The sequence below is a fragment of the Rhinatrema bivittatum genome, chromosome 17 (assembly GCF_901001135.1).
Source record: "Rhinatrema bivittatum chromosome 17, aRhiBiv1.1, whole genome shotgun sequence".
Lineage (NCBI taxonomy): Eukaryota > Metazoa > Chordata > Amphibia > Gymnophiona > Rhinatrematidae > Rhinatrema > Rhinatrema bivittatum.
In genome coordinates this window covers 49685800-49709671 of record NC_042631.1, presented here as the reverse complement: position 1 = coordinate 49709671, position 23872 = coordinate 49685800, and the positions used below count along the sequence as shown (strand labels likewise).

The following is a 23872-nucleotide window of genomic DNA, read 5'->3' as shown; positions in this document are numbered from 1 at the left end:
TCAGTGCCGGGAAAAATAGTGGAAACTATTTTCAAGATCAAAATCGTAGAGCATATAGAAAGACATGGTTTAATGGGACACAGTCAACATGGATTTACCCAAGGGATGTCTTGCCTAACAAATCTGCTTCATTTTTTTGAAGGGGTTAATAAACATGTGGATAAAGATGAACCGGTAGATGTAGTGTATTTGGATTTTCAGAAGGCGTTTGACAAATTCCCTCATGAGAGGCTTCTACGAAAACTAAAAAGTCATGGGATAGGAGGCGATGTCCTTTCGTAGATTACGAACTGATTAAAAGACAAGAAACAGAGAGTAGGATTAAATGGTCAATTTTCTCAGTGGAAAAGGGTAAACAGTGGACTGCCTCAGGGATCTGTACTTGGACCGGTGCTTTTCAATATATATATAAATGATCTGGAAAGGAATACGACGAGTGAGGTTATCAAATTTGCGGATGATATAAAATTATTCAGAGTAGTTAAATCACAAGCAGACTGTGATACGTTGCAGGAGGACCTTGCAAGACTGAAAGATTGGGAATCCAAATGGCAGATGAAATTTAATGTGGACAAGTGCAAGGTGTTGCATATAGGGAAAAATAACCCTTGCTGTAATTACACGATGTTAAGTTCCATATTAGGAGCTACCACCCAGGAAAAAGATCTAGGCATCATAGCGGATAATACTTTAAAATCGTCGGCTCAGTGTGCTGCAGCAGTCAAAAAAGCAAATAGAATGTAAAGAATTATTAGGAAGGGAATGGTTAATAGAACGGAAAATGTCATAATGCCTCTGTATCGCTCCATGGTGAGACCGCACCTTGAATACTGTGTACAATTCTGGTCGCCGCATCTCAAAAAAGATATAGTTGCGATGGAGAAGGTACAGAGAAGGGCAACCAAAATGAGAAAGGCGATGGAACAGCTCCCCTATGAGGAAAGGATGAAGAGGTTAGGGCTGTTCAGCTTGGAGAAGAGATGGCTGAGGGGGGATATGATAGAGGTCTTTAAGATCATGAGAGGTCTTGAACGAGTAGATGTGAATCGGTTATTTACACTTTCGAATAATAGAAGGACTAGGGGGCATTCCATGAAGTTAACAAGTAGCACATTTAAGACTAATCGGAGAAAATTCTTTCACACTCAACGCACAATAAAGCTCTGGAATTTGTTGCCAGAGGAGGTGGTTAGTGCAGTTAGTGTAGCTGGGTTAAAAAAAGGTTTGGATAAGTTCTTGAAGGAGAAGTCCATTAACTGCTATTAATCAATTTTACTTAGGGAATAGCCACTGCTATTAATTGCATCAGTAGCATGGGATCTTCTTAGTGTTTGGGTAATTGCTAGGTTCTTATGGCCTGGATTGGCCACTGTTGGAAACAGGATGCTGGGCTTGATGGACCCTTGGTCTGACCCAGCATGGCAATTTCTTATGTTCTTATGTCCCTCCCTCCGAGTTTTTCTGAAGTGATATCTGTGGATCCCTCTCTCAGTAGAGTGCCTTGGTCTGGTAGCTGGTTTTCCGGTGTGGACTTAACTGTAGAGAGACAAACAGCTGAGGGCCTAGCAGGTGTAAGAAGCCAAGCACAGTGGTGATGGTCTTTGCCCCTCTCTCCCAGCAGCCGGAGACCGACTCTGTACTCAGCCAGGATGGGCTGAGCTCAGGTAAAGAGTAAATATATAAAAATAAAAAGAAGGGGAGTTAATGTTAGAGATTACATTCCCCTTTTGGTCTCCGAGCTTGGCGTGCCGGGGGAGCTTGGGGAGTTGTGGCAGCTTGGCAGGTTGAGCAGCCTTTTTGGCCAGGCGTGCTCTCAGGCTTCACTTAGAATGCCGTGTGGTTGACCATGGCAGAGTTTGCGTGCTTTTCTATTCTAAGTCTGCACGAAAAAGTGTCTGATGTCAGATCGCGCTTGCGCATCCTGGTGGGTGCATCTTGGTGGGCGTCTACATTTTGGGCGTCCTTAGTTTGCGTTTATTGGACAGAGTTTGTTTTTTATGCTCTGTCCAGGCTTGCTTGTGTGGGCGGGCAGCTGGGCGCACAATTGTCAGACACTTGGGAGTGTGCTGCTACCGGGTGTTTATCCATGGCGCCGGTAGCAAAGAAGCTTAAGTGCATTATTCTTTTTGCTGCTTGCCATATGGCGTCCCCTCTAACTTGTGTCAGTGCTGCTTGGAGGTTCAGGGAGTGTTTTCTCCAACTGATTTTGCTGAGCCTGGCCCTTCCCAGTATGATGCGGGAATGGGACTGGAAGAGGAACTGCCAAAGGTTTCACCTGGTTTTGGGGCTCCCCTAACTGGTTCATCGTTGGGGCAAAGCAATTTAGTGGGTGCAGGACCAACACCACCTGATTTTGGTATGGATCCTTCTGCCTTTTCTTGGGTGGAATTTTTTCAAGGATTGTAGTTCTTTCTATAGGTGCAGTCAGCGGCCCCAGCCAAACCTAAAAGTTCAGGATCATAGGCTGTGGATCCCTGCATGCCTGGTGCCGTGGGTAACGGTCTGAGTATGTCTAGACCTGCTGCAGGTAAAAAAACACACATGCAATGACTCTGTCCTACATCTAAACTATACAAACACTACAGAGGAACTCGGCAATATATACTGCCCAAATTTTTTATTATTGTTTGTTATCTACACAATTTTATCAAATAAATTTAACACGCATATTATACATAACCAGCTATGCGGGATAGTACTCAACCTAATATTAAAACATCATCATACATACGTTACCCTCCATACATCCATACTATTCATCCACACCACTCAAATCATACCATACACCTCATACCACCTAAAAACGGTATGCACTTATATAATTAATACCCCTTCATATAACTTTGCACATTCCAAAAATGTTCATATCTAATAAATATACATCATATTCATGCGGTACATGTCAGATCATAATATGTAAAACCTGGCACGGAATAATATACACACTGTATAGATATATTACATGTAATATTTTTCAATAAATGCAGGCTAAACCCTTTTACAATGCTCCTGTCGATGTGTAATATTTTTCAATAGGTACAAACTAAAGGATATTATAATACATCATATTCCTATTAATTATGGACTAAAACCTAATACAGTATTCCAATACAGTGTGCATATTATTCCGTGCCAGGTTTTATATATTATGATCTGACATGTACTGCATGAATATGATGTATATTTATTAGATATGAACATTTTTGGAATGTGCAAAGTTTTATATGAAGGGGTATTAATTATATAAGTGCATACGGTTTTTAGGTGGTATGAGGTGTATGGTATGATTTGAGTGGTGTGGATGAATAGTATGGATGTATGGAGGGTAATGGATGTATGATGATGTTTTAATATTAGGGTGAGTACTATCCCGCATAGCTGGTTATGTGTAATATGTGTGTTAAATTTATTTGATAAAATTGTGTAGATAACAAACAATAATAAAACATGTGGGCAGTATCTATTGCCGAGTTCCTCTGTAGTGTTTGTATAGTTTAGACCTGCTGCAGGTCACCCTGATAGGTACCCAGATGGCACGGATGATGACGGCATTCCTTGCTCCCTGGAGGAGTAAGCCATATAGAAACAATATTGCTTTTCTTTCATAGAGATGAGTTACTGGCTCTGATCTCCCAGATATTGAAGATTCTAGGGGTGCAGGGTTCTGATTCCATGTCTGAGTCAAAGAAAAATCCCATTTTAATTTCTTGGCATAAAGCATAATGTTTCTTCCCCATTACAGATGCTATTCAAGAATTGATTGATCTTGAAAGCACTGTATCCTCTGGATCCGGCGGCAAGAGAGTAGTTGCCCTTTCCAAAATTGGTTGTGCTGGTGTGTGCATCGAAGGATGAGCAGGATAGGAGAATTGAGGCTATCCTTAAGCAGGCCTTTGAGGTGATGTCAGTGAATTTGCAGATAGCCTCTTGCTGCTTCCTGGTGGCTCGCACTTGCTTATTTCTCTCTAAGGAAGTTGATGAATCTGGTTTCAATTCCAGGGCAGTGAATGAACTGGCAGCCACCTTTTTGGCAGATGTGGGCTGCAACCTGGTCCGTGCTTCAGTGATAGTGGCCAGGTGTCAGCTATGACTGAGAAATTGGTCGGTCGATATAATTTCAAAGTCTAATCTTACGAAATTGCCCTTTAAAGGATCACTTTTATTTGGGAGTGAGTTGGAAAAAATGGCCAATAAGTGGGGGTGAGTCCCAGCCTCTGTTACCAGAGGATAAAAAGCCGAGGCCGTGTTCGTTCAGCATGAGAGGTCATGCTAAGGATTTTAAAAGCTTTCAATCCTACAGAGGAGTGGCTTCATCTGAAACAGCCCAGAAGGGGCGCAGGCTCGAGCAGTGGTGTGCCGACCCACCCCCGGGAACAGGCGATAGGGGGTCGCCTCTCTCTTTTTTTTTTTTTAAATCAGAAGTGGGTTGAAATCATGACAGAACAGTTCTGGAGGCAATAAAAGAGGACTATGCTCTAGAGTTTCTCAGCGTTCCTTGGGATGTTTTTATGGTGTCTCCTTGCAGCTCTCTGCACAAGAGACAGGCAGTGGAGTATACGTTGTCAAAGCTCCTCAGTCAATGGGGGAGTTTCTTATGTCTCTGGATTTGTCAGAGGCATACCTGCATATTCCCATCCAGCTAGAGCATCAACGGTTTCTTTGTTTCGCTGTTTTGGGGCAACATTATAAGTTTTGAGCATTACCCTTTGGTTTGGCCACTTCGCCCAGAACCTTCTCCAAGGAAATGGTGGTGGTAGTGGAAGTGTTGAGAGATGATGACATTCTTGTCTACCGATACTTTGATTGGTTAATTCGGGCCAAGAGTATGAAAGAGCCTTCAGGTCTCACGCAAGGTGACCTCCTTATTACAGGAACTAGGGTAGGTGGTGAACTTGGCCAAGAGCAGTCTACAGCAATCCCACATACTAGAGTAAATCTGTGTTTGTTTCGACACGAAGCAAGGTAGGGTGTTTCTGCCAGAGATCCACATTCAGAAACTGATGTTGCAGGTGTGGCTAACAGAAGCAATACACCTGACAGTATGGTCTTAACCTACAGGTGCTTGGGTTGATGGCAGCCATCCTAGAGGTAGTTCCATGGGCAGGGGTGCATATGCATCCTCTTCAGCGCACATTTCTTGCATGTTGGAGTCCACAGTGTCAGGACTACTGGATTCGGCTTCACTTACCTGTGGAGGTCAGCATCGAATTGCGGTGGTGGTTGCAAGTGGATCATTTAAGGAAGGGCATTCCCCTTCGAAGACGATGTATGTGAGCCTCCAGGGTTGGGGGCTCACTGTCAGGAGTTGACAGCTCAGGGGTGCTGGAGCACAGAAGAGTCTGTCTGGAGCATCAATCGGCTGGAGACCCATGCCGTTCGGTTAGCATGCTTGCGATTCGTTGTCCACTTGCAGGGTTGAGTGGTCCGAATAATATCAGACAATGCGGTGACAGTAGCTTACATCAGTCACCAGAGAGGAAGAAAGTGCCAGCAAATGTCACAGGAAATAGCCCAACTCATGGAATGGGTGGAAGTACATTTCCAGGAGATCTCAGCATCACACATTGCAGGAAAAGATAATGTAACAGCCGACCTTTGCAGCAGATAGTCTGGATCCAGGAGAATGGGAATTGTAAAACTAAGCGTTCCAGCTCAGTGGGCTGCTGGAGCCTCCTGCTGCTAGACTTGCTAGCAACATCACACAGTGCGAAGGTTCCTCGCTTCTTCAATCACAGGAGAAGATCAAGCTTCTATATGTCTTTCTCCTGTGGCCCATGTTTGGCAGAGTGATTTGGAGGATTGAGAGACGCACGAGATGGTGCTTCTGGTGGTGTCAGATTGACCCAGGAGGCCATGGTATGCAGATCTGCAGAGGTTCCTGGTGGACTCTCCTCCAATTTCCAGCTCACAGGGATCTGTTGTGGCAGGCGCCTATTCTTAACGAAGATCCAACTCAATTTTGTTTTATGGTATGGCCCTTGAGAGGGCTTGGTTGCTAAAGTGTGGATACTCCACTGCTGTGATTTTCACCTTGTCCTCGAGTGCGAAAGTTCTCCACTTCCTTAGCCTATGTTCGAGTTTAGTGAGTGTTTGAAGCTTGGTGTGAGGAACAAGAGGGTTCATCTTTGTTCAGTTAAGACCCCGCTCATTTTGAATTTCTTGCAGAATGGGTTGATTAAGGGTTTGACCCTTAATTCCTTGAAGGTACTGGTGGCTGCTCTTGCCAGTTTCTGAGGTCAGGTGAATGGTGAACCCTTGTCCGCTCATCCGGATGTGGCCCTGTTCCTAAAAGGGGCTGAAGCATCTTTATCCTCCCTTGCAATTGCCGGTGCCCTCGTGGAGTCTTAATCTGGTTCTGAATTTTCTGGTGGGTCCCACCTTTCGACCACTGCATAGCCTATCCTTGAAGTTACTTACTTTGTTTCTGGTGGCAATTTGTCCTGTGCATAGAGTTTCTGAATTGCAGGACTTGTCTTGCCACGAACCGTTTATGCAAGTGATTCCAGGTGCAGTACAGCTGCGAACTGTTCTGTCCTTTTTGCCGAAGGTGGTCTTGGATTTGCGTTTGAATCAGTTTCCCTGCTGACACTGGACATGGAGAGAGATGTGAATGAATATCGCCTGTTACAGACCTTGGATGTCAAACGGCATATCATAAGGTATTTGGAGATTTCTAAACCTCTCAAGAAGATGGACCGGCTGTTTCTACTCCATGGTGGGAGTAAACAGGATGAACTGGCGTCACGGGCTACGATAGCCTGCTGGATTAAGGAGGTTATCCGGCCATGTATGTGGATGCTGAGCAGCCATTGCATAGTTAGACAGTGTCATGTGCGGAGATTAGATTGTTGTTTCCTGTTGAGATTTGTCAAGCTGCGACATGGTCCTCCTTACACACCTTTTCCAGGCATTATCGCCTGGATGTTCAGCCTGGGAGGACATATCCTTCGCACATGCGGTGTTGATCGGACCATGGGCAGCCTCCTGCCCTGTTTGGGAGTAGCTATGGTACATCCCACTGGTGTGGATTAACCTGTCTGAATGCTAAGAGAGGAGAAATGACTACTTACCTGATAATTTTCTTTTCTTTAATGAAGACAGGTTAATCCACCTTCCCGCCATTGGCAGCTGGATGGTGGTGCTATTGTCCTCCTGTATGGCTGCATTTCCGGGGATTACTGGTGTCAGATCCTAAATTAGTAATATTACACTCCTTGTCTGAGTTCAGTGTTTTCCTATTAACCGAGTGCTTGAATGGTTGTCTGTTAATTATGTTCATGTATTGTTTAGTCTATTCACAGTTGGCTTTTGCAGAGAATACTGGCAGGCTGATATCGCTGCAGGGGTATATATACTGTGACTTCAGCTTTGCTCCGTCTCCATCTGCTGGGTAGAGGTGCTTAATCCACTGGTGTGGATTTACTTGTCTTCATTAAAGAAAAGGAAATTATCAGGTAAGTAGTAATTTCTCCTTTACTATCTTGTTTCTTGTTATCCTGCCTTTCTCATAATGAAAGTGGTTTACAAATTAAAATATATGAAATGAAGTTAAAAAAAAAATCCCCAACTGGGGGGAAAAAAGCACTATTGAGTATAATGGCCAGTACTAAAACAGACTATTAATAAATTCAAAGTTAAAATAAAAGAGCAAAATTCAAAATATAATTGCTGTATTACCCTAAATACAAAAATATACAGTCAGCTAAACATATACATTTAAATTCAAAGCACATAAATAGTTTGTATTGGTTCAATCTTTATATAATTCTTTCAATCTTAGAAAATGTTTGTTTAGGTATAGTAAATTTGTACATACAGTAGTGCTCATATACAAGACACTAAAAGTACAATATGCTGATGTTGTGAGTGGTGAAGACATGAAAGACTATTCCAACACAAACAAAACCATTATTCACTGTTACATCACGAAAAAGCACACTAAATAACACACACACACTTCTTGTGCACAGACATCCACTAACTGAAGTGCACATGGACACTCCTCATTAAATGTTTGCATATAAGATACAATACAGAGGAAAAATCCTCTTGTACTAAGGTGTATATCCACTGGCTACGATGTGTTAATTCCGTAGTTTGATGAAGAAAGCTTCTCAGTCAACTATGTAATGTAAATTCCTGGATCAGATGGACTGTCCCAACAAGGGCCTTGTTTCACAGAAATGGATTCCTCCGGGAAGACCCTTTAACAAAGGATGCAGTGAACAATCTATTTGTAGGAGGCTGTCCTCGGTATTAAAGGGGAACAAGCCGGGTCAGTTTCTAAACACAAAGTGTGCCAGCCTGTCAGACAGCTGGAAGCCGATGAATTACTCAGGAAGGTTGAAAATACAGTGTAACACCACGAGTTACATTATAACTGTAGAGAAGGTTTTTAAAAGGGCTAAGGTTTAACTGGAATTCTATATGAAATAAACGGGACTGATCCTCCCAACTACTACAGTGGTGAAAAGCTCTGAGAGATAAAAGCTGAAAGCTCTGGCCAGGAAGGGAGCCTTAGATGCTGCGGAAAAACTATCAAACTTGCTGGTGTCAGCTGCCTTTCGAACCAGGCAGCTACATGCCTTGGAAACTGAGATTTGTTGTGCAAAAATTGCTCCTGAATGAACTCATACTGCCTGAGTTCATTTACATGAATAAAAAACATATTTCATGTAATAAATATAAGGGATAACACATTCTGGTCCAATGTAGTAACACTCAAAACATGCACATGAATAACTGATACGGTCCCCATTATTAGTTATGAATAATGTCCAGTAATTATGCATTATAAACTCGCGCGTAAACGATGTCTTAATTATTTTCCTGCATTTTAAGTTGTTGGATTTTTACGAGCTTGAAATGGCATAGAATTGCATAGTAAGGAAAGGACCTTGGTAACTAAAACGAGTGCCTGGTACATTGCAATCTCATTTGTGTTGCTGAAGGTAATCTTGATTTAGAACATCTAAGAACATCTTAGAACATCTAAGTGTAATTTATTTATTTATTTATTTAAAAACTTTTATATTCCGGTATTAGTATGCATACATCATACCGGTTTACAATGTAACTTTAAAGGCAGAAATTACAATGAACAGGGAGGGCGAACAAGGAGGAGTATACAAAGAGCAGGAGGTGGAGGAATTAAAGCAATAAATAAAACTGCAACGGACTATTTACAGGAATATACAAGGCGTAGGCAAGATACTTGCGGAAGTCAGTGTACTTAATCAGGGTAGGCTTGTCGGAAGAGCCATGTTTTAAGTTTTTTTCTGAACTTGGCGTAACATGGCTCTAGCCTGAGAGTGGTAGGGAGGGCGTTCCATTGTTTAGGGCCTGCAATGGATAGTGCACGGTCCCTAGTAGAGGAGAGGTGGGCTTTTTTCAAAGGGGGAATGGAGAGGGTGCCTTTGTTGACAGTGCGAGTGGGTCGTTCAGTGCGTATAGGACGAAAGGGTTCATCCAACCAATTGGAATTGTGCGAGTGGATGGACTTGTGCACTATGGTTAGAATTTTGAAGAGAATTCGGGATGCGATGGGATGCGATGGGGAGCCATGATTGTAACCAATCATGGTATCAGAAGCTGTGACAAATAGGCAGACCTGTATAAAATGCCTTAAAAACTAAATATACAGTTTTTAATCTTTCTACTTATTACAGGCAACCAGGGTAAATCTATTAAGCACCTGATCATACCTTTTTTTTTTCTCGTCAATTAATTTTGCTGCTGTGTGTTGCAGAATTTTCAGTCTAATAAAATTAGGAAGGTGCTAATGGTAATGGAGTAGTTTGGATCAATGAGCAGTGGTAGGGTGACAGGTTTTTCCTCTTCTGGTCATGCAGAGGAGAGCAGTGGCGGCTCAGGAGATGACACAGAAAATGAAGACGATGGTTCTGATGATGGAGCTGATGAAGACAGCGAAGGGGAAGCCGAAGAGATGGAAGATGGCTCTGGTAGGGACAATTTGTTTTCTAAAATCTCCGTTCCAGTCTTTCAAAACTTGGAATTGATAGTAAAAGTGGTTTTGTCCCTGAGCATACATGAGCTGCTGTTTCTCTGAATTCGTGCTGCTCTTACTCATCAGGGAGCTGCTATGTATCCCTTCTTATCCTGCCCTTAGAGAGCTACTGTGTACAGCTTTTTTTTTTTTTCCCCTCTGGTGACCTCTTGACAACTCTTCCCCTCATTTCTTCATCAGGGAACAGTTCTGTATGGATTCATTCCCTGTTCCCTGTACATACCTGGATCAGCCCTGACTCCTGGGTTCTGCCTCCCCACCAGCAGATGGAGACAGAGACATTTTGACTGACTCTGCCCTATACCCTCAGGTGCCACCTACAGTATTTCTCTGTCTCCAGCAGATGGTGGAGGTGCAGTCTGTGAAGAAAGTTTAGGAATTAGTTTTAAAAAACAAAACAGGTTTAGAGAGTTAGGTTAGGCAGCTATAGCCCTTAAAAAAAAAATTAAAAAAAAAATTAGGAGGAAGCAACAAAGGAGCCTTTAAGCCTCCCAGGGGGTTGGCAGGTTCTGAGGGGACTATCCCCCCTGGTAGTTGAGGCATCTGGAGTTCGGTGTCTAAGGCCCTTCTCTCAGCTCCTGCTTCCAGAGCTCGGGGTGATACCGGGAAGCCTGGATCATTCACCCCAGGAGCTGCAGGACCCAAGCGGAGCTTCTGTCAGGTTTGACTGAAAAATAATAATAATAATAATAATGTGTCAACATGACACTTCGGCCGGTTTCTTTGTACTGTGTGAGGGAGCCTCAGTTTTGTTTCTCCAGCTGAGGTGGTCAGAGGTCGGAAGCTTAATTTTTTCCCTTTTGAGGTTTTTTTTTTTTTAGGTAGCATTGCAGTCCGATGCCGTGTAGTACAGCCTGTAGAGCCTGTGAGGATGCGAGCGCTCTCTAGTCTCCTGCGATGGTCTCTGCTCTGCCTGCTTTCCCGGGGGGAGGGCACTTCCAAATCCGCCGGGGGAGGTATTTTTAAATCGCACTGAGATCCCGAGAGTCTCGGGCGGCGGTGGCTCTCTTTCAGCTGATCCTTTTGGATATGATTTGCACGATGGCGCAGGCTGTGGCGGGGGAGGGGAGATTCCCACTGCCCTTATCTCTGCAGCAAGTGACCTCCAGGGAGGCAGACTTGATGAAGAGCCTATAGTTGTGGCAGAGGAGAGCCCTGAAGGGGCTTCGGTCTCCTCTTCCTCCTCATTCTCCTCTGATTTTATTATGCTATTGCATAAAGCTTTTAAAGCAAGGAGAGCTGCCAAAAGGAAGGGTTATGATCCTGGGGACAAAGGTCCTAAGCGGTCCAGAGCCCCGGAGGAGGAGGGGGCTCCTAGAAAGAAGTGCCCCCTGCAGTCCGTGACAATCCAGCCGCTAGACATTTCTCCTTGGAGGTTTCTGATATTGAAGACTGAGATCCAGGAGACCACCCTCTACCGGGAGCAGGACAGGATGAGGTCCAGGCCCATTCTACCACACATGGTCCCCCCAGTTCTTGAAGGGGGTGACCCCAAGGTGGTTCATCTGTTCCGAAGGGACGAGTTAGCTCCACTTATTCCCTCGGTGCTGGAGGAATTAGGCATTGATGCCCCTCCGGAAGACTCCTGGATGGGGGGCCATTGATCCTGTCATGGTGGGTCTTTGTAGTCCGTACCGGTCCTTCCCGTTCCATATTTCGGTTACGGACTTACTGTTTTTGGAATGGGACACACCAGACTTGGGTCTGAAAATCAGTAAAGCGATGGATAAGCTGTATCCTTTACCAGAGGAAAAGCCCTGGATATTCTTCAGGTCCCCCAAGGTGGATGCTGAGGTGTCTGCGGTCACTTAGAAGATGACAGGGGCAACAGCTCTCGGGGATCTTCAGGATCGTAAACTCGAAATCCAGCTCAAGAAGATTTTTGAGGTCTCTGCGCTTGGAGTGCGAGCTGCCATGTGCAGCAGTTTCGCCTTGCGGGCAGGATTTCACTGGGTGCAGTTCCTACAGAATAACACGTCCCTGTCACAGGAGGAGGCTGTACAAGCAGGGCGCTTGGAAGCCGCGGTAGCTTACAGTGCAGAAGCTCTGTATGATCTGCTCCACACTTCGGCTAGATCCATGACTTAAGCGGTGTTGGCTCGTAGACTACTTTGGCTGAGAAACTGGTCTGCAGATGTCTCCTCCAAAGCTCAGCTAGGTTCTCTGCCTTTCAAGGGCAAACTGCTGTTCGGTAAAGAATTGGAAGACATTCAATCACTGGGGGGATAACAAAGTTCATTGCCTGCCTGAGGTCAGACCCAAGACGTGGGGTTCCTTTCCCCTTCAGTCTCGGTTTCAGGGGTCTGAGGTTCTGCTCTTCCAGGTCTGCGGGCTTGTTGTCCAGACAAGGGTAGAGTAGGCAACAATCCTGGACCCAGTCCTTTCGGGGATGTTGTTTCGGTAGGACCGGACCACAAGCTACAGGAGGAACAAAATCTTCCCAATGAAATGAGGCCGGTCCACTCCTCGGTTACTGTTGTAGGAGGCAAATTGTCTCAGTTTTACGAGGAGTGGGCCAAACTCACGTCGGACCAGTGGGTCTTCAATGTGATAAGACAAGGCTACACTTTAGATTTTGTGCGGAGCCTTCATGACCATTTTCTCGTCTCTCCATGTTCCTACGCACAGAAGCATCTGGCAGTGCCATCAGGTCTATGCTCGGTGTGGACCACCAGTCGCATTAATTGCATCAGTAGCATGGGGTCTTCTTGGTGTTTGGGTAATTGCCAGGTTCTTGTGGCCTGGTTTGGCCTCTGTTGGAAACAGGATGCTGGGCTTGATGGACCCTTGGTCTGACCTAGCATGACAGGTTCTTATGTTCTTAAGACACCATACAGCGCCTACGAGATCTCAGGGGCCATAGTACCAGTGCCTCCGGAGCAGCGGAGGGGCCTTTATTCCATCTACTTTGTGGTGCCCAAAAAAGAAGACACTTTCTGGCTTATTCTGGACTTAAGGGTCAATCACTGTCTTCGAGTTCCAAAGTTTCACATGGAGACGCTGAGGGCGGTCGTGGCGTTGGTGCACAGAGGGGAGTTCCTAGCGTCTCTGGATCTAACCGAAGCATACTTGCATATCGGGATCAGAAATTCCTGAGGTTTTCCATTCTGGGAGATCATTTCCAGTTCTGCGCTATGCCGTCTGGGCTTGCCAAGGCGCCCCGGACCTTTACCAAGACAATGGTTGTGGTGGCGGAGCAACTCCGGAAGGAAGGATTCTTTGTTCATCCTTAAGAACATAAGAAATTGCCATGCTGGGTCAGACCAAGGGTCCATCAAGCCCAGCATCCTGTTTCCAACAGAGGCCAAAACCAGGCCACAAGAACCTGGCAATTACCCTTATGTAGACGATTGGCCGATTCAAGCGAAATCGGAGTTTCTCTGTCGCTCAGCGGTACACTGAGTTCTTCATCTGTTGCAGTCATTAGGTTGGGTGGTCAACCTAGCCAAGAGCCGTCTTGTTCCTTCCCAGTCCCTGGAATTCTTGGTAGCCCTATTCGACATGCAGATGGGAAAGGTCTTCCTGACCGAGGAGCAAATAACCAAATTGCAAGGGCAAGTTTGGGATTTGTTGTGCAAGTGTCCTCCAAGAGTCTGGGATTATTTGAGAGTCCTTGGTTCGATGGCTTCCACCTTGGAGCTAGTCCTATGGGCCTTTGCTCATATGAGACCTTTTCAATCAGCATTGCTATCCCGTTGGAACCCGGTGTTCGAACAATTTCATCTCCTCCTTCCTCTTATGGACTCTGTACATTCCAGTTTGGATTGGTGGCTCCTCTCGGACAGTTAAACAACAAAGGGACTACCTTACACCGTGGAAGATTTTTATTAGGGGCACCTCTAATAAAATCTTCCATGGTGTAAGGTAGTCCCTTTGTTGTTTTTTTGCCTTGGCTACGTGGGACCGCCTTCCGATTTGCTTTATTGATCCTCTCGGACAGTTTACACCGGGGGGGGGTTGACCCTGGATTTTCCCACTTGGACAGTGGTTACTGTGGACACCAGCCTCTCCGGTTGGGGAGCAGTTTGTCAGGACAGATCGGTGCAGGGGCAATGGTCAGTGGCGGAATTCCAATGGTCGATAAATTGTTTGAAGACCAGAGCAGTGAGATTAGCGTTGCAAGCTCTACTGCCGCTTCTGCGGGGGAAGTCTGTCAGGGCTCTATCCGACAATGCAACTGCGGTGGCTTACATCAACCGCCAAGGAGATACCAAAAGCCAGCCAGTGGCAAGTGAAGCTCAGCTGCTGATAGCCTGGGCGGAAGAACATCTCGAGAGAATTGCTACCTCCCACATCGTGGGAGTCGACAATGTTCAAGCGGATTTCCTCAGTCTCAACTGCCTCGATCCAGAGGAGTGGGAGCTCTCAGAGGAGGCATTCAGTCTCATATGCAACCGGTGATCCACACCGAGCATGGACCTGATGGCAACATTTCGGAACTCCAAAGCCCCATGATTCTTCAGTCGACGTCGGGAGCCAGGGGCAGAAGGGGTGGATGCCCTGGCTCTTTTCTGGCCGACGAACGTTCTGCTGTGTGTGTTTCTGCCCTGGCCTCAGATAGGCAAGGTTCTATGGCGCATAGCGGCTCATCAGACGGAGGTGATCCTGGTAGCCCTGGAATGACTGAGATGTCCATGGTTCGTGGATCTAGTCAACCTAACAATGGACGAACCCCTTAGGTTTCGGGACCTCCCAAACCTCCTGCATCAGGGCCCCATTTGTTTGGAAGAGGCAGATCGTTTTTGTCTAGCGGCCTGGCTTTTAAGAGGTGACTGTTTAAAGGATAAGGGATATTCAGACGCAGTAGTAGTTACCCTATTGTGGTTGAGGAAGACCTCTACCTCTCTAGCTTATGTCAGAGTGTGGAGAGCTTTTGAGTCTTGGTGTATGGAGCGCGAAGTGGTCCTGGCTCGGGTGTCAGTGTCTGATATATTGTCCTTCCTGCAGGCCGTCTTGGCTAAAGGTTTAGCGTGCAGTTCTCTGAGTGTAAGTGGCGGCCCTCTGTTCCGTTGTAAATCCGCGGTGTATCTTTAGCCACGCATCCGGACGTGGGGCGAAATATTTGCATCCTCCAGTATGAAATCCTTGCCTATCGTGGAGCCTAAATTTGGTTCTCAAAGCTCTGTGTGGCGCCGTTTGAGCCTCTGAAGAAGGCGACGTTCAAAGATCTCACATTGAAGGTGGTTTTTCTCGTGGCTATTTCCTCAGCTCGCTGGGTGTCTGAGCTTCAGGCATCATCCTGTAGGGAGCCTTTTTTGAGGTTTATGGATGCAGGAGTCTCCTTGCGACGGTGCCTTCTTTTCTCCCAAAGGTTGTGTCCTCTTTTCATTTGAATCAGTCGGTATAACTTCCATCTTTTCTGGATTTGGACTGATCTGACACCCAGTCTAGAAACCTGAGGAAACTTGATGTGCGTCGAGTGCTGTTGATTTATTTGGAGGTTCCATATGTCAGACCATCTCTTTGTGCTATGGAGTGGCCCAAAAAAAAGGGCATAAGGCGTCTAGAGCAACAATTGCTCGCTGGTTGAAAGAGGTTATTGATTCGGCGTATCTGATTCATGGCCGTCAACTCCCGGTTGGACTTCAAGCACTTTCTGCCCGTTCGCAAGCAACCTCATGGGCGGAGTGTCAGCAAGTTTCGCTGCAAGAAATTTGTAGGGTGACTACTTGGAAATCTTTGCACACCTTTGCTAGGCATTATCGGTTGGATGTCCAGGCCCCAGGCTCTGGCGCTTTTGGTGAAGGTGTGATCTGAGCAGGACTCTCAGGGTCCCTCCCAGTGTAGAAAAGCTCTGGTACATCCCAGGAGTCTGGACTGATCCAGGTACGAACAGGGAAAGGAAAATTGGTTTTTACCTGCTAATTTTTGTTCCTGTAGTACCATGGATCAGTCCAGAGTCCCGCCTTTTTCAGTATGAGATAAGTCCGCTCGTTCAGTAACTTTTTATTCTGCGGATTATTTTACAAAGTTCTCAGGTTTCAAAGTTGTCAAAGTTTCCCGGGTTCTGCTCCTTCTTGGGGTTAGTGACCAGGTTGTGTGTGCAAATTAAGGTTGTTCTGAGTTATGGTTTATAAATGTTCTGCTTGGATACAGTATAATACTGACTGACTGTAGGTGGCACCTGAGGGTATAGGGCAGAGTCAGTCAAAACCTCTGTCTCCATCTGCTGGTGGGGAGGCAAAACCCAGGAGTCTGGACTGATCCGTGGTACTACAGGAATGAAAATTAGCAGGTAAGAACCAATTTTCCTTTCCATCTCTTTGGTCCTCAGCATTGCATGAGTGCCTTTCACAGACTGATCCAAGCCAGTAGTTATTCCCTCATTGTGGGAATCAAAATCTCCCATTTTAAGTTTTTTTTTTTTTTTAATTCTTTAAGCTGGTTTCATTCATCCCTTGGGATCAATCTTGTTCAGAAAAGCATTTTGTTGCATTTTATCTTTATATCAAGGTGTTGCTTAAGTTTATTGGTTTTTATGTTTTTGAGTTATGAATGTAAATTTTATTTCTAAGCTGCTTGGATGCTCTTGCCTCATTCAGTATAACAAATGTAATCAATAATATCAAAAACACTGGAAGTGCTGAAAGCTTTCTAGACCTGGGAGTGTGAGCTACATATGAATGAAGGATTGGGTTTAAGCGGGAATAAAGGACATTTATGATAGGTATGGATCATATACCCTTGTTCTATACCCCTCACCTCCCTCCTCACCATAGCATAATGGGCTTCTCATATTCTCATTTGGCCCAAATTATTTGTGGCAGTCATCACTGAAAAAAAAAAAAATTTAAACATGGAAATGGTTATAGTAGTGTTAGGAGACTGTAGGTTGTTTCTCCTGCTTGGAATAGCTTGTGTTAAGCCTTGTGGTATCTTCTGCCCCTGCATATTGTTGTGGCAGGTAATGCACTCCTTGTCTCTTGTTGATGCTTAATTGTTATGCTTATTCTGTTCTGCAGATTGTGAAGAGGATGAGGAAGAGGATGATGAGGAAGGAACAGAAGACACTGTGGGAGCTCTGGATCGTGCAAATAGCAAGATAGCAAAGTCTGCAGCTCCAAGCTCTGATGAGGACACAGACAACTGTCCCATCTGCCTCAATGCCTTCAGGGACCAGGTGGTGGGGACCCCTGAGAACTGCTCTCATTACTTCTGCCTCGACTGCATTTTGGAGTGGTCCAAGGTATGAAGCTTTTTTTTTTTTTAATCCACGCAATGATCAGATAAATTAAAATCCAATAATATCCCTCATTGCTGAGAACTCTGTAGAATAAATATTATTAATTTTGATGGGGAAATCTCCACTATATTGCATGCCCTCTTCCCCTCCCTGGTTAGCATTAAGCTAGTCCCTGACATTTTCTCCTTCCTCTAAGTCACACATTAATGAAATGTCATGGCTTTTGGTGCCAGACGCTTAGTTGTACTGTAGAAGATTTGCACACATTTTGTGTTGCTTGAGGATATTTATTGTCCAATTTGTATTATTGATGTGGACTAGTATAATGTATTTGAATTTGTATCTATGTTGGTTTTTTGACTTCCCAAGTTTTTTCAATACAATTTTATTGCTTTGTATAATTATCAAACTTTACATAATTTTAGAGCCAGTTTGCCGTTTGACTTTGGACTTGACCTTAGTAATTATTGCAGCAGCAGGAGAGTCCACTTTCTTCTGTATCCTTGCTGCACACCACCTCATTGTCTGGTGCTCCTTGCATGGAGCAGGAGCCATTGCAATTGCTAAATTTCATGTGTCTTTGGTTGCTGTCATTTTACTTATTTGTTAAAAGGAAGTCAGCAAACAAGTTGCCAGATGAGAATTTATTGGACTGTCAGTATGTTTGTGCTAAACTCCTGGTGAGTTCAGCTCTTTGGTTAATGTAGAATAAGCTAAGGACAAAGATGACTGATATTCAAGAAGATGTTGTTCTCAGTGGACAAGAGGACAGTAATCATCCATGCAAGTGGGTGACATCATTCCATAGTGCTGAGATAGAAAAGTACTCTGAGCTCAGAAAAACTGGGGTGCAAGTCTCTTCCGCTTGTGTGAAAGGATGCATTTTTGCTCTCTCCTAGCTGCTCGTTGACATTTTTTACTCATGGAGGTTTTGCTTATTTCTTTTAATTTCTTTAGTAATTTTTGTGTTTTGCGAGTCTCCAGAAAAGATTTTTTTTTTTTTTTAAATAAATTTTGTGAAAATTGAGTTTGACTTAGTTTCAGCTCCCTGCAGTAGTGGAAAAGAAACTGGGGTTTAAAAGATGTCCCAAATGTTCCTACAAGATGTCTTTAGCATATTTCCTTGACTGCTGCCTTCATTGTTTGTGATTGTTGCATGATGTCTCACTGCATTGCCTGAGCCATAAAATTCAGAAGTTTCACATTCAAATAATTTTTGAGTCCTCCTTGGCCTTCTAGAGCAGTTAAAAGGAAACAATCATCAGCAGAGGAACCAGGGCTTAACATGAAATGGCCAGAGTCCTTTCATGCTAAGCACCAGAACTCGGGGAAATCTTGGCTCAGAGATCATTCCCCCCCCCCCCCTCTCTTAAAGTGGGAGAGAGAAACTGCTTTTTGGTGCTGAAACAGGTGCCAAGATAGGCCCTGTCCGTAGTGATAAGTCCTCTGTGCTCAGAATTGACACCTTTTATGCCTCAGCACAGAAGTCTTACTAGTATCATCGACAAGTAAAGGAAACATATCCTTGTGGGATTCATCAACTTTTCAACACAGAGACACAGATATTGGTGCAAATCAATGAAAAAAGTTATTTAATTCAGATTCTAAACAAACTATACCAATTTTAGTTCTGGAATAGGATTGCTCTTCTCTGGGGATTCCTCTTTCTGATACAGAGCACCACCCCTTTGTGAGGAAAATGTAGCTTGACTTTGTCAAAAACTACTTTACTAACATTCCTAGTTCTCTAGCTCCTCCGTCTCCTATTTTGAAATCCATGTCCTAGAAATCTGAACTCAATATACTATTCTACTGTATCAAGCCAGAAAAGATCTCCTGCAGCCTGATCCACAGTTTAAAGGTTTACCTTCATCCAAGGAAAGGACAACATCAGAAGAACAACCTTATAATGTCACTCAGAAGGGATCGCAGTTGTCATATTCCCATTATGAATAATCTACTGGCCTTTCTATTTGATCTTTTTCCTCAACCATCCTAGAAGCACATCTTTGTTAGAGGATGTGTCATATCCAGTCTTTTGTCAAAAACATGGCCAAGGCGATTCCATTTACTTTATAGGAGAAGCCATAATATATCCAGGCTCCTAAACAAGTATGACAGTTCCAGTACTTAGAATCTATAGAAACCCCAAACAAGTATATGGCAAATGACATTATCTACTCTACCTGTAGCAAGGAAGTTGGATCTTGTCCTGGTCATCAAAAGGTACAACTCCCATATGAATGGAGGAGGATTCAGCTTTGAAGAGAGCAAATCATTCTAAAACTCATTCTAGTAGTCCATCGGGTAAAGATTTTCAATTACTGGACATTATGGTAAAAAAGTTTGGGCTCATATACAGCCGTATATGATATATATACATGATCTAGCAGCTTTCTACAAATACCATGGATTGTTTGCCTCTAGTATTACAAGAGGCAGAGGGATGTGAAAAGCATCTAATTCGATTGGTTTATTAATGCCTGTGAGATGTCCTCCAGGACTTCTGCAGTAGCCATTGGAGCAAGAAGGCTAGCATGATTGTGAGCATCAAGTATTTTATGAGCATATTCATGCAAAACTGGCTGATGATCCATGCACAGAAGATAATCCCTTTGGAAACAGGGTAAAAAACCCCCCAATAAATCTTATTAAAGCTAACTGCTCCATTCTGCTTACCATGTCAATGGCTACAGCAGAGCAACAATCTATAATTAGAAAAGATCAACCTTAGCAGTATAGGATGCAGTATTTATCTTCACAAAGAAGATACCAAGCCTACCCTTTTTAGTGACCTCACCTGCACAACAGCACTTTGTGATAGGAAAAGAGCACAACCCAAGTCTCTCCAACAAACAACCAAAATCTAATCCCAGCTTTTGAGTACAGTGTCAGCAAAGGTCTCAGATTATATTTGAATAGCCTTCCCAGTATGTGTGTATAGGGGTATGTGAAATTTAATACCGTTGGGTATTAAATTTCAAAACCTTACGTCCAAAGAATCCCTCAAAGAATCACTCCATGAATGCAGAACAGTGCCATCAATAAGAGCTGTCACCTGTCCTTGCAGCAAATGCGGTAGAGCCGGTCCCAGTACCACAAAGAAACACAGGTTTCTATTCAAAGTACTTCCTCATTCCAAAAAAAATGGGTGGTCTCCATCCCATCTTGGACCTCTGAGATTTATTTTTATTTATTTAAAATATTTGTCTGCCTATATTGAAACATACCATCCTAGGCGAATTACATGTCATTAAAACTCATGCTCATAAAAAAAAAACCCCAGAGAAAGAAAAGTACACTGAATGGACTCATCTCTCCGATCTGGTAGAGCTTTGAGCTCTTTTGAACATGGGTAGGAATTCTCACACGGGAGTTGCCTTGTAAGCTCCTTCAGTCATTTTTTTGTCTGAGCACATCACAGACTTGTTCTCACTCTCTAGATAATTTTTTTGAATATCTTCAATTTTTTCATTTTTTCCATAGTATCTTTAGTTTCTTTGCTACTCCTGCAGAGCACCCACAACCCACAATTACTTTATAATACCTTAACAAAAAACCCCCAAAGCTTTCTCAATTTACCTTCTCAAGAGGCAAAAAGAAACCCACATTGAGCAGGTTTAAGAACTGCAGCTGCAGTAAAGTAATGTCCTTCACCAATGGATATGAATTACCAATTACCAATGGATATGAATTACTGCTGCCTCAGTCTAGACCACGACCAGGCAAACTGTTATGCCTGCAGGTGGATGTCCCCTGAGCACTCGATCCAGGGCTTTTAAAATGGAGGACCTGCATAAGTCTCTTAGAAGCTGCAGTTGCTCCTCCACTCGCAGTTCAGTGTCTGCTTCTCTGGGAAAAGAGTTGAACAGCAGTGCCTCAAAAACTCCCCTGTTGATGTACCAGGTAAAGACCTCTGGGTTGAATAGTGCTGATTGCCCTGTATTGAGAAAGAAGTGGCATCACTCTGCAGGGCCTTCAGAGTAACCAGCACCAAAGAAGCATAAATCTAATTTCCTAGCGTGTAGCAGATGGACTCAGGACCAATGAGTATAGTGTGCTCCTGATAGCAGTTGGAGACGGAGTCAGATTTCAATCTGACGTCAGCACTTCAAATAACCCTGAAGAAAGCTCTGCTCTTCAGTATTTCTCAGTCTCCATAGCAGTTTGGGACTCTACACACGCTTGCACAGCGTTAGAAAATCCAAACCCAAAGGAGAGAAAATTCCAAAATCTTACCTCTACCAGACTAGCCCTGCGGTGATACCTAAGGGTCCCTTCCCCATTCGAGAATCCCTGAGGTGATTTCCGAGATCCCTCGGAGGTAAGCCTTGGTCCGGCAGCCGGTTTCCGGCGTGGACTTAACCCCCAGGAGGGAGCAGCTGAGAGGCAGCAGGGGCAAGACTGAGCGCAGAGGTGAAGGTATTTTCCCTCTCCCCCGCAACCGGAGACCGCCTGGCACGAGACAGGGAAGTGCCTAGACAAGGTAAGGTAGAAAACTTTCTTAAGTCTTCGGTCTCCGAGGCTCAGATCCCCCGTCTGCGTCTGTCCCATCAGGTTGAGCAGCCCCTTCAAGGCTAGACGCTGATCCAGCTCGAGGATCCTCCCACGTGGAGACCCTCCGGGGGGGGGGGGTCGCCATCTTAATCACGCCATTTCCTCCCCCCCTGATCGCCGTACTGTCTGCCTAACTGGGCTGTGCGCACAGCAAGCCCTCTGCCCAGCCTGCCACTTTATGTATCTATCTATTTAAAAATGTTTGTGTACCGCTTTTACAATTTGGAAATTAAAACATTTAACAAAAAACATACATAATCTATGTTTAAAACTATAAAATATAATTAACTAAAAACAAAATAAAATACGTAATAATTCATCCAAACAAAGACATATCAAACATAGTGCCATCATAATTATTAAATTTGTAGAGTAATTAATGAAGGAAATGTAATGAGGATATGAGAGTACTTTAGTGAATATTAATTTTGTTTGAGGGTTAATCAGAGTGTTGTAAGCTTTCTGAAACAAATAGGTTTTTAACGTTTTTTTAAATTGTTGTACTGAAGGTATGAGACGGAGAGAATCAGGTAATGAGTTCCATAAAATGGGGCCTGCTACCGAAAAAGCCCGTTTTTCTAGTTAATTCAAGTCTGGCCAGTTTAACTGTGGGTGTGTCGAAGAGATTTTTAGAGAAAGATCTGAGTTGTCTAGTAGGCTTGTAAATGTGGAGATTAGTGAAAAGCCATGTCGATGAGGCATTATAAATGAGGGCATGGATGATTGTCAAAACTTTATATTGTATTCTATACTTAACAGGCAACCAATGAAAAGAGAATAGTACTGGAGTAATGTGATTTCTATGGGAAATGCCTGAGAGAATCCGGGCAGCTGAGTTTTGTATTAATTGTAACGGATAAATTGCAGAATCAGATAAACCTAAATATAGGGCATTACAATAGTCCAAATCATAGAATATCAAGTATTGAAAGACTGTGCGGAAGTCACGAAGAAAAAGCAACGGTTGAAGTCTTTTCAATAGGTGTAATTTGAAAAATGATTTTTTTGTCATAGTAGAAATATGATTAGACATTGAAAGGTCTGAATTAATTGTAACACCCAAACTAGTGGCATGAATATGAATTGGAATAGAAATTCCCTTAAAATCTAAATGAAAAGGAGGTCCTATGGAAGAGTTGGAAATTGATGAAAGGTATGTAAGTTCAGTTTTGGCCGGATTTAATTTTAGCCGGTTGTGATCAAGCCAAGAATTAATTGTAGACAGATACAATGAAATTATAGAAAATGTCAGACCAAGAGGTTTTATAAGGAAATAACAATTGAATGTCTTCTGTGTAAATTCTAAAATAAACATTAAGGGCTGCTAGAATATGACATAACGGTAATAGATAAATATTGAAGAGTGTTGGAGATAATGACGAGCCCTGAGGAACGCCGGATGAAGATGAATATTAGTCTGAGCATTGATTATTAACATGAATTTGTCGTCAGTTAGTTAAAGATTGAAACCAAGAAAGGACAGTTGACTGAATACCTAAAGATTTTAAACCCAACAGGAGAATATGATCCAGAGTGTCAAAACCTGCAGAAATGTCTAGTGAGATAAGAATAAAGTCGGTATAGGCATCGAACCCACAAAATACAGTGTCAAAGCAGGAAAGTGTGTGTTTCTGTAGAATGGCCTTTTCTAAAGCCATGTTGCCCCGAATATAAAAGATCATTATCAGATAGAAAATCAGAAAGTTGGCATAAGACAACTGACTCGATTAACTTAGCTAAGGAGGGAATTAAAGCTATTGGCCTAAGGTTATTGAGATCTAGAGGATCTTTCGATTTATTTTTTTGAATTGTTAAAATGGCAGTTTTCAAGTTGTCAGGGAAAATGCCAGTTTGAAGTGATTGATTAACCATGTCACATAGGAAGTTTCTAGTTGATGGGGCAATGGCTTTGAATAATACTCCTGAACATGGGTTAAATGACGAATTAGTAATTTTCTGCTTTTGGATTATTTTCAATAATGTAGAATCCGATATGGGATCAAATTCAGACCAGACCACTGAGTCTGAAGGAGTTTTAAAAGTAGGATAGGGTAAATGTTGAAATTCTTTTGAAACAGTGTCAATTTTAGCTTTAAAATGAGAGG

General features: G+C 43.6%; 1 protein-coding gene across 8 annotated transcripts in view; it reads left to right on the top strand.

Moving 5' to 3' along the window:
* PHRF1 (PHD and ring finger domains 1) overlaps positions 1–23872 on the top strand; it is a 352385-nt gene that overhangs the window by 37319 nt on the left and 291194 nt on the right. For 5 of the 8 annotated variants that reach the window (XM_029582938.1, XM_029582936.1, XM_029582937.1 and 2 more), the window contains 2 exons: positions 9852–9962; positions 16990–17213. In XM_029582938.1, coding sequence (XP_029438798.1) covers positions 9852–9962; positions 16990–17213 — 335 coding nt within the window. The remainder of the gene's footprint in view (positions 1–9851; positions 9963–16989; positions 17214–23872) is intronic. The other 3 variants (XM_029582942.1, XM_029582941.1, XM_029582940.1) reach the window with 1 other exon arrangement.